Genomic DNA, 10,029 nt, shown 5'->3' with positions numbered 1-10,029 from the left:
GAATTCAATAGAATCTGAACTGTGTAAAAACATAACTGAGACACTATTTGAGACACTAGTTATGTCTAAAAAATGGTAATAAAGTTAGCCATCACAATGGTCTCAAGAACAGCCAACCAGTTTATAAAATATTTGAAAAGGGTTAAGGTTTATTAAATGTAAAATCTGGCATTTCAGGAATAGTTTCACATTTTAATTCAAGAACTGTACAGTTCCACAATTTAAATTTCATTGGATATTTTTCAATTCCAAAACTTCCCGAATGGACCCAAAACATAAAACGACTGATATACTGTTAACAAATATTTAGAATTCTAACAATACTTTAGGCTAAGGTGCTGAACATTGTTATGATAGCCTATTGTTCAAAAGCTTTACAGAAATGTTGAGTTTTAATCCTCGCCTCTCTCTTGTCATTCAAGCCATTTAATGCAAAATCAGAGGCAAAATATCACTGTAGCACTACATACAAATCATTTCCCAATCTACTGTAGAGTAAAGGCATAGAAGGCAAGCCCGTGCATGGGTGTCTAAGAAACCCCATTGACGAGACAAAACTCGCAGCGTGAACGTGGCAGCCATTTTACATCCTCAAGAGTGAATGAGTGGAGCCGAACTAGTGCCGGGAGTTGTACACTTTTCCTCTTGTAATTATCAAAATTTCCTTCCGAAATAATCAACACCATACAAGTTGGTGATCCATCGGCAGGTATGATGAATACTACTAACTGGTCACGTGATCATAGCACAATTTATAGCTAAAGTAGTTGAGCGTGTGGTGTTTCAAACAATGTGGAAACGGGTGGTTGGGACGGGTTCTCCAGACCGGCTTTTTGAAAATGGACTCTCCCTATGTGGCGGCACGTTGACAAACCACGAAGCTAGCTAGTTACCATACTACAAGGCCTCTCTCTGCTCCACATATGGACATGTCGAGCCGAATTAAGTCAACCATCAAACTACATATGAGCTTTCGCGGTTTTAATGGTGTCGCTAGTTAACTCAGCCAAGTGGAATAATTATGCTACATCATGAATGACTTGATCGTTGTCACTACCCAACTGAACCAGCCAACCAGGGAGCTAACCTCTGAGCGTGTAAACTTCGAGATAATTGCCTTTGTCAGATAGTTTTGATTCAACTCGCGAACTAACGTTAGTTTAGCGTAACCAATTTGGCTAGCAAAACATTTGGTCGTCACTCCGCTAACGCTGCCTAGCTAGTATGGATAACTAGCTAGGTTTGTTATTGTGACTTGACAGGGTTGGAGGACCGTGATTATTGAACTTGGCGTGCTATTATTTAGCTGGCTGCTGGGTAGCTAACGTTATGGATAACGCAGCTAGGTGACGTTGGCTAACAATGTCTGAACACTTGTGGTTATAGCTAGCTAAATTATTAAGTTAAATATGAAAACGTAACGATGTTGCTTGTCAGGTTTAGCTAGAGAATTGGGTAAACGTTAGCTAGTTCGCAAACGTTACGTTAGTTGGCTGCAATTAATACTTTTTGCATGAGAACAAACTGAAATGGCTTCGCGTTAGACTGCTTCCTTTACCCTAACTAGCCAAATTTGCTATCAGTGGTTTGCGACACGTTATCAAAATGTTTAATTAGATAGATGTAACGTTAGTCTGCCACACCATGTAATTTGCTCCTGCACAAATGCTTGCGGATTGCCTTATTAGTTACCGGAAACGGGTGGCTTAGAAACTCTGTCGCGGTACTCTACCGAAGGAACACGTGTATCAGCTAGCTAGTTAGTGCTGAAGTCTGCAATCAGTAGGCTAATTTATAATTTAGCAATCAGGCCATGCCATTGTACGCAGCGGGAGATTAACGTAATGTTAGCAGCCATAGTGTTGTGCCAAGTTGTTATTCTAACACAGTCAAAGGCGGGAAATGTGTCATTACGTGTACACATTTCACCATGTAGCCTATGCTAACTCTCCTCATACATTGCACATGCAAACGAAAATAAGTATACGGTATGCAGTTATCATACATAGCAATTTATACTTTTATTGGGTGTCAGCATTTTCAAAATTGATACAGACATGTAAATTTCAATATCGTAATTGAAATGTGACCTGATTCCACTCTTAATGGACCACATGAACCCACATGTGTGCCTGTTGCACATGACACCTCCCCCCAAAAAAGCTATCAACAGTCTTGCACTTGAACCAGGATTAATTTGGCTCATTGCATTTGCACAGATTTCTGGAGACATGGCCACAGAACATATTAATGGAAATGGTCCAGAAGAACCAATGGACACCACTGCTGCAGTTACCCATTCTGAACACTTCCAGACTTTATTAGAAGCTGGTTTACCACAGAAAGTTGCTGAAAAACTAGATGAAATTTACATAGCAGGTAAGGCACATTGAATATCCAGCATATTCGTACACAAATTATACTTTTGCTATTGCATGTGCTGTCATATTTTACATTAACTTTGAATGTGGGAATTGGGATCCTCAAGCAACTTTTTGTGGTTTCCTACCAAAATGGGTACTGCAGTGTAATGGACAAAAGAGAATTCATACACCACCAATATCGATGTGAAATAAATGTTTTGGGTACATGTCCATTGTCTTAAAGGTATATCTGGGCAGAGCACTGGTGTCATGGACACTTTGTGTTCTCAATAATTAAAGTGTAGCAGCACAGATGAGCAAAGAGTTAGGCCACAGTTCAGCAGAGGTCTCTGGAAAGTCTCAGGCAGAGTGCAGCCAGATGGGCACATGCAGCAACAATGGCAGCAGCTGTCGGTGGCTGGGACAGGTGATGGGCCCTCCAAGAGCAGAATGTGCACAAGCTCATTAGGGGCGTACAGTGCACAGGACTGCCATATCAAGTTAAAACATCATGTCTGTTGTGATGAGTTCTGCAGAGGTTGAAGAAAGTGCTTTTACTCAATGCACTTTGTCCATTTTAAAATATCGGTCTCCTGAGATGGTTCCTTTTCTCTGATTTATGTTATGCAAATTATTCAAATTTAAGCAATCCCTAAAGAAGTCACAGAAATAAATTAACTTTGATACCCCCAAACATGCATTGTGGCTAGACCCGTTTGAAAAGATGTCATCCCGTAGTTCTGTTCCTGCTAGTAACCAATGTTTTTTTGATGTCCCTCAGGTTTGGTATCGCACAGTGACCTAGATGATAGAGCGATTGAGGCTCTGAAAGAGTTCAACGAAGAAGGTGCTCTGCAAGTTCTGTTGCAGTTCAAGGACAGCGACCTCTCACATGTTCAGGTATGTATGGCGAGGGATGGTGGATTGATTGCATATGGGATCACGTCTTGAAATCAAATGCTACCATTTCGCCCTCTAAAGTGTACCGATTTTTCTTTCATCGACAGAACAAAAGTGCCTTTCTTTGTGGAGTTATGAAGACATATAGACAGAGGGAGAAACAGGGTACCAAAGTCTCAGACTCCAATAAAGGACCAGATGAGGCCAAAATCAAAGTATGGTTTTAACGAACATTCTTGAAGTGATAATGGAAACATGTCATCATTATCATATACTGTGCAGTTGTTCTCTGGAAGGCGTTTGACTTCAATCATGTTATTTCAATAAACAGGCCCTGCTGGAGAGAACTGGCTACACGCTCGATGTAACAACAGGTCAGCGGAAGTATGGAGGCCCCCCTCCAGATTCTGCTCACACAGGGGCACAGCCCACAATTGGTACAGAGGTATGTCTCTACAATAATTCAATGGTGTATTTGATTAGTGTGTTATAGTTTACTTAAGTGTGTATGATAGTGTTTCTGCATTCTGTCCAAATAATGAAAATGTGTCATTTTTCCTGGAGTAACTCAGATTGCGCTGTTTTACTGCTAAGATCTGACTGTATTTTGGAGATTTATTGCGTAACAATGGCCCAATGTTTCTTTCACACCAAGTTAACCTAATTTTGCTTTCATCTCAGATTTTTGTTGGCAAGATCCCTAGAGATCTATTTGAGGATGAGCTGGTCCCTCTGTTTGAGAAAGCCGGCCCCATTTGGGACCTGCGTCTGATGATGGACCCCCTCAGTGGCCTGAACAGAGGTTACGCCTTTGTCACTTTCTGCACTAAAGAGGCGGCGCAGGAGGCTGTCAAGCTGGTATGTACCACTTGTTGAAATCCTCTCTCATGATAGGAATGGAGAATTTAGCCCACCCAATCATGACATGTCATGCACTCTCTCATACCCACTCCCCTCTTTCCACAGTGTAACAACAATGAAATTCGACCCGGCAAACACATTGGTGTGTGCATCTCTGTGGCCAATAATAGACTATTCGTTGGCTCCATCCCCAAGAGTAAAACAAAAGAGCAGATTGTGGAAGAATTTGCCAAAGTCACGGGTAAGCAGCACCTCTTTTTGTTGAATGATCTTCTGGGACAAATTGACATTTTGCTTGGCCACTCATATTCGGTCTTGACAAAGATTTATATTTACTTTGACTTTGACAACCATGTTTAAACATTGCCTTATGTTACTGAATGCAGCAATCATGATCAACCGCTAGTGTGTTAGATTGCATTTAGTCTGAGTTTGGGTTTATGTATGGTATGCTATGTAAATCTGGGCTATATTTGCTCAACAGTTTAATTGCTCATTTCCAATGTCAGGGTTCAGTGTCTAAATGATGAAATACATCTATTCTATCCTGGAGTAACTCTGGTTACGCTGATAGTTTACCGCTAAGATCTGACTGGACACTTTGCACTTAACTAGGCACAAATCCATGGTCTCAAGACTTGTCCAAAGAGAACAAATGTGTCAAAGAAAGGGGACACTAAATGTTTTGACTAAACCAAAGGAAACATTCCATGAATGTGTGATATTTTGTTCTGCTGCCAACTGTTTTAGTAAGGTACTCTCTAGAGTAACTCCGTTCCATTCCTTTTTGCTTAGCATTTTGCATGGAGATGGAGCAAGCTTTCTTGTGCACCGGTCACTGTTCAGCTAGGATACCTTTTTATGCCTTTCCCCTTCTGCCTCTCTTTCAACAGAGGGTCTTAACGATGTCATACTGTACCATCAGCCAGAAGACAAGAAAAAGAACAGAGGCTTTTGCTTCTTGGAATATGAAGACCACAAAACTGCCGCTCAGGCCCGCCGCCGGCTGATGAGTGGCAAGGTCAAGGTGTGGGCGAACGTGGTGACTGTGGAGTGGGCTGACCCCATAGAAGACCCTGATCCTGAGGTCATGGCCAAGGTAAGTGGAGCAAAGTTAACAGGACTCATTTCGCCTGTGATAAATTGTTTTTGTATTGTCCATCCATTAAACTTGTGAAATATTTCCGAGTTAACATTGATTTGATTTCGACGTTGTTTACCAGGGAGTAAGAATGGAAGTAACCACCAGTGTATGAGACAGGACAGAGACACAGACTTTAAGTGTAATTGATAAGCCACTACCATTTTCCTTCCAGGTGAAAGTGCTGTTTGTCCGAAACCTTGCGAGCACTGTAACGGAGGAAATACTTGAAAAGGCCTTCAGTCATTTTGGCAAGTTGGAGCGGGTGAAGAAGCTGAAAGACTACGCCTTCATCCACTTTGAGGAGAGAGACGGTGCAGTCAAGGTACATGCTGGAGTCTTTATATTACTCTCACCAATGTATCACAAAACTGGTAACAATGGCTGTTTTTTGTGTAGTTATTCAACTTGCCTCTTTTGACAGGCCTTGGCCGACCTGAATGGGAAAGACCTGGAGGGAGAGCACATTGAAATAGTCTTTGCAAAGCCACCTGACCAGAAGAGGAAAGAACGCAAAGCCCAGAGACAAGCGGCTAAGACACAAATGTAAGCAAAGACAATTGATTTTCAATTACTTGAGACCTGCAAATACGGGCCAAAATTATAGTTTCGTTGTTGGGCGGCCTTTCACCATTGATTTCTTTTGAATGATTGAATAGAAAAGTTAACGTGATCTAACAAGCGCAAATGCGTCCTGTACAGTTACTAAACAAGAGAATATCCTCTCCCCAGGTATGACGATTACTATTACTACGGCCCACCTCACATGCCACCTCCCACAAGAGGCAGGGGACGAGGTGGCGGCCGAGGAGGCTACTCTTACCCCCATGACTACTACGGCTATGAAGATTACTACGATTACTATGGCTACGACTACCACAACTACCGGGGTGGCTATGAAGACCCCTACTACGGCTATGAGGACTTCCAAGCTCCCAGCCGAGGACGAGGAGGGGCCCGAGGCGGAGCCCGTGGTGGTGCCACCCTATCCTCCCGGGGCCGTGGAGCTGCCACGCCCAGGGGCAGAGTGGGTGGCTTTTCTCAGCGAGGTGGAAGTGGCCCTGGATCGAGCAGAGGTGTGCAGGGGACCAAAGGGGCACTGGGTAAATAGGGCCTAGATGTGTTGGCAAATGGTTGCTATCAGCTACACAAAAATGCAAACATACTATTTGGGCAGGACTTACCACCCCCCCCAGACACACACTTGAATAACCTTAAACTAATGTTTTCAGCCTGCATTAATTTCTTCCTTATGGCATAAATTGACTGTAGTTCGCAATTTGCATTCTGTGTAAAATATAGGCCTTGAAAGTAAGGAATCATATAGATGCAGACCTGCCAACAGGCATGTATCTTGCGTACCATGTATGCAATTTGATGTCAAAGTACGCTGGTACGAAAAACAACCCTAAAATAAATAGGCTTCTAGTTGGCACATTGTGGTTTTTGACAACTGAACCAATCCACTTCATCCATTGATACTACTGATGTGTGAGGGGAAAATGGAGAACGAACTGTTTGCCGACTACATTTTCCAGAATTGTATGTTAGTTACAGCGTTTAGCGAGAACACTTTCTTGGTCGCACATGCTTTGATCTCTGCAATGGTAGTAGGCGCGAGCGCATTGATGAGCAAGGAAACGGTGAAGTGTTGCGGTAGTTCGCTGTGTGGATGGCAATAGACATGGCAGAGAGAACTGTTACGCTAATACCGTCCTTCACAGAAAGTTATGTTCAAGTGTAGTAGGCCTATGTTAATTAGTCAGTTCTTGGTCTGTCCACTTGATATAGCTGTCAACAGTAGGCTGCTAATGACGTGCTAATAGGTAGTTCGCCAATGACCAAGGTATGTTGAATGAATGGCAGCCTAGTAGTCCGACCTAATTTGACAGATTATGTCAGGGATGGAGATCTGAAACAAGCTCAAAGGCCTAGTTCAGTTTCATATACCAAATAGCCTACAGTAAACCAGACTACTGAATGTTACATTGCATCCAGTAATTTAATTATATTCAGAATTTTCTCCCCAAACTAAATTAAGCCCGTTTTACACTTTCACTAGACTATCCACATAAAGACACGTATTAATTAGAATAATCAACCCCCTAAATTTAACAGAATTTTTTTAATTTTAGGATCAAACAAGACTTATGTTGACTACATTGTTTGATGTACTTTAAGACTATGTTTCAGGAAATGGCAGTTACAGGTTTTAAAAAAATGATAAATCCTCTAACTTCCTCTGGACCACCCCCTACCCAGCCTACATCAGCACCACCTTGTCAGAAAATCCTAGGGAGAGCCCTGATTTTGTACATTTAAACATATTTCTAGTTATCTACTGAAGAGCAGCCACTTACCAAGTACCCATAACAGTCTAGTCTACCATTCCTACTGAGCCAGTCTTCTGCCAACATTAGCACAAAAAAAGGAGGCGCATTTGCCTATGATTTGAGCAGTGTGGGTGTCGACGCGTGCTGTAATGGGAGCTGGGGGTGCCGCCACCACGCTGAAGTGATACTTGTAAAAATGATTCAATGTTGGCAGGTCTGCAGACGTCACCATTTTATTCCTTGTCTTTTGAAAGCTGAGCCTCACATTCAATTGGTAATTTTCAATGTACAGATATGTATTTGGCTTTCAGTGTCCAAATGATGAAAATATGTATATTCTGTCCTGGATTAACTCTGGTTACGCTGATAGTTTACTGCGAAGATCTGACTGGACATGTTTGATATTTTTATTTATTTCTGTCCATGTCTTTAGAAGACTTCCTCAAATTAGTGATGGATATTAGTGATGGGTATGTATGCGTAACATTTGAAAACACACCTGACTTTTGACCTTAGGTCGAAACCTTGACAGGTGTCACCTTTCAGAGCACCAACTGAAAGGTCTGCTCCTCTGCAGATTTAGGGTCACCCTAATCTATATATATATATTTTTTAAATGTAATTTTACATGATTGGATGTCATTAGTCATGTTTATGTTCTGTGTTGTGATTTGTTTTTTATTATTATTTTGAATTCCATTCCAATTCTGTCTCTATTTGCTTGGTCAGCAGGGAAAAGGGGTCGAGGCCGGTCCTGACCTGTCACTATGAAGACTGACTTACTGTGTTGGGTTACACCAGAAGCTGCAATGGATACGGATGGAAAAGTCAGCAAAATGGTCCAATATTCCAGCCTTACAGAAGCATCTCCCCCAAACTGCCACCTAAACAATCAGCGGATTATTTAGAAAAACTTGCCTCCCCCTGTATGCCCACACCCCCCAAAAAATGCCATTTTAAATAATTATTGAAGAATTTGCACTTTTTAAGTTTCTTAGTTTGAAGTGGCTCAAAGGAGCTTGATGCTATTGTATATTTTTGTGCTAATCACAATTTTTATTGTTGGAATATCCCTGTTAATCTTAATTGTTTGATTTGGATGTTTGAAGAGAACATTTGCAGGTTTTAGGTGTAACCAGCTGGCATGGATAAGTCAGGCATTCCAGGAAAGTGGTTCTTTTCAGAACTTGTCTTTTTTAAAGGGTTGGTTAACTACCTCAGTACAGAGGATTAAACTACCCGGCCTGTACTGTAAATAGGGAAACTATATTGATGAAAGCAGGGCTTGTTTCCTACAAAATATGCACAAGAGCAGCAGCACAACCGAAAGGACTTGCTGCAGCTCTGACATGGCAAACAGTCAAACTGGGCATGCAAAAATAATCTCATATGATGAGACTGAACAAGCCCTGCTTTTATCCTATTTTGAACTGAATAAGCCACCTTGCTTCTTCAGATTATTGTAGTTACTGGTTGTATAGTTTGGAAAATGTTACTTTTGTAAAGGCTTGAACATCAACAAGGGTGTCAACTGCCTTTGAAAAAGCCCTGCAGTGTCCCTTTGCCACTCCCAATTATTTTTTATTGTTTTTAGAATAGATCAGAATTATGTTCAGTACCATCCCCTTTACTGTAAAATAAATATCCCAATCATGTGACATCTTGAATGATCCCTCTAACTCTAAGCCAGCTACTATGTAATCAAGTCTTTTGATTAAAAAGGAATTGCCATACTGCCCAGCCAGCGAGCATGTGTGCCTGTAGCTGTTTCGAAGGGGATCGTGATCATACAGTGGTAAAAGGGATACTGCAGCTGTTATTCGTATTCCATGTATAGCGAAAAGGAGACTGAACTATTCATCCGGTTTTGTACACTGTTAACTCCCTCAATAAAATAATTACAACCACCTTTTGAAAAAATGTTAGCAGTTTTAAACTATTGTTGGTGGCCAACCACGTTTTTGCATTCCTGCAAATAAATTGTTTTATACTGTAAAATGGAGGTGAGTGTAACTTATTTTTGTAATAAAGTTTTTGATTTCTATCTGTGTCTTACTCTCTGTATGACATCTTGTTAAACCATGTCACACATTTTATGCACTGATTATAGTGTAAATACCCTGGGTTTATAGCTTTTTTTAATAGCTTTCTGATGCGCATCACACAATCACTTTCTCATTCCCAGGGAGGCTTTAACCAGAGGCGCATGTGTAACGTCACTATCCTGTGATTTCAATTGAATAATTACTTTCAGTTATAATAAGCACTTCGCTGACAGTGAGTACTGCTGCCACGCATGTTAGTCGTTTGCTTCTAGCCTGCCACAACACGAAATCAGTACTATAGCAATGTGATTACATTTTGGAATACTGTATATTCACCGTTATGTTGGCAGGTGAAATGGGCTATAAAAAATAACGGGCAAGAATGT

General features: G+C 41.3%; 1 protein-coding gene across 5 annotated transcripts; it reads left to right on the top strand.

Moving 5' to 3' along the window:
- Window positions 1–551: 551 nt before the first annotated feature.
- LOC112256488 (heterogeneous nuclear ribonucleoprotein Q) lies at window positions 552–9,642 on the top strand. 5 transcript variants are annotated; one of them, XM_024429781.2, is made up of 12 exons: window positions 552–709; window positions 2,220–2,379; window positions 3,145–3,263; window positions 3,371–3,478; window positions 3,595–3,708; window positions 3,945–4,121; window positions 4,230–4,365; window positions 5,018–5,223; window positions 5,441–5,590; window positions 5,690–5,811; window positions 5,998–6,341; window positions 8,331–9,642. In XM_024429781.2, the coding sequence occupies exons 2-12, from the start codon at window positions 2,232–2,234 to the stop codon at window positions 8,354–8,356; spliced, it is 1,650 nt and encodes a 549-aa protein (XP_024285549.1). In that variant the 5' UTR covers window positions 552–709; window positions 2,220–2,231; the 3' UTR covers window positions 8,357–9,642. The 5 variants fall into 5 exon arrangements, with proteins under 5 accessions (XP_024285549.1, XP_024285548.1, XP_024285547.1 ...); XM_024429780.1 differs by having other exon boundaries at window positions 8,328–9,642; XM_024429779.2 differs by having other exon boundaries at window positions 5,998–6,368.
- Window positions 9,643–10,029: the final 387 nt, after the last annotated feature.

This window comes from Oncorhynchus tshawytscha, linkage group LG08, assembly GCF_018296145.1.
Source record: "Oncorhynchus tshawytscha isolate Ot180627B linkage group LG08, Otsh_v2.0, whole genome shotgun sequence".
Lineage (NCBI taxonomy): Eukaryota > Metazoa > Chordata > Actinopteri > Salmoniformes > Salmonidae > Oncorhynchus > Oncorhynchus tshawytscha.
The sequence above is the reverse complement of the archived record's forward strand: the minus strand, read 5'-3'. Positions and strand labels throughout refer to the sequence as shown.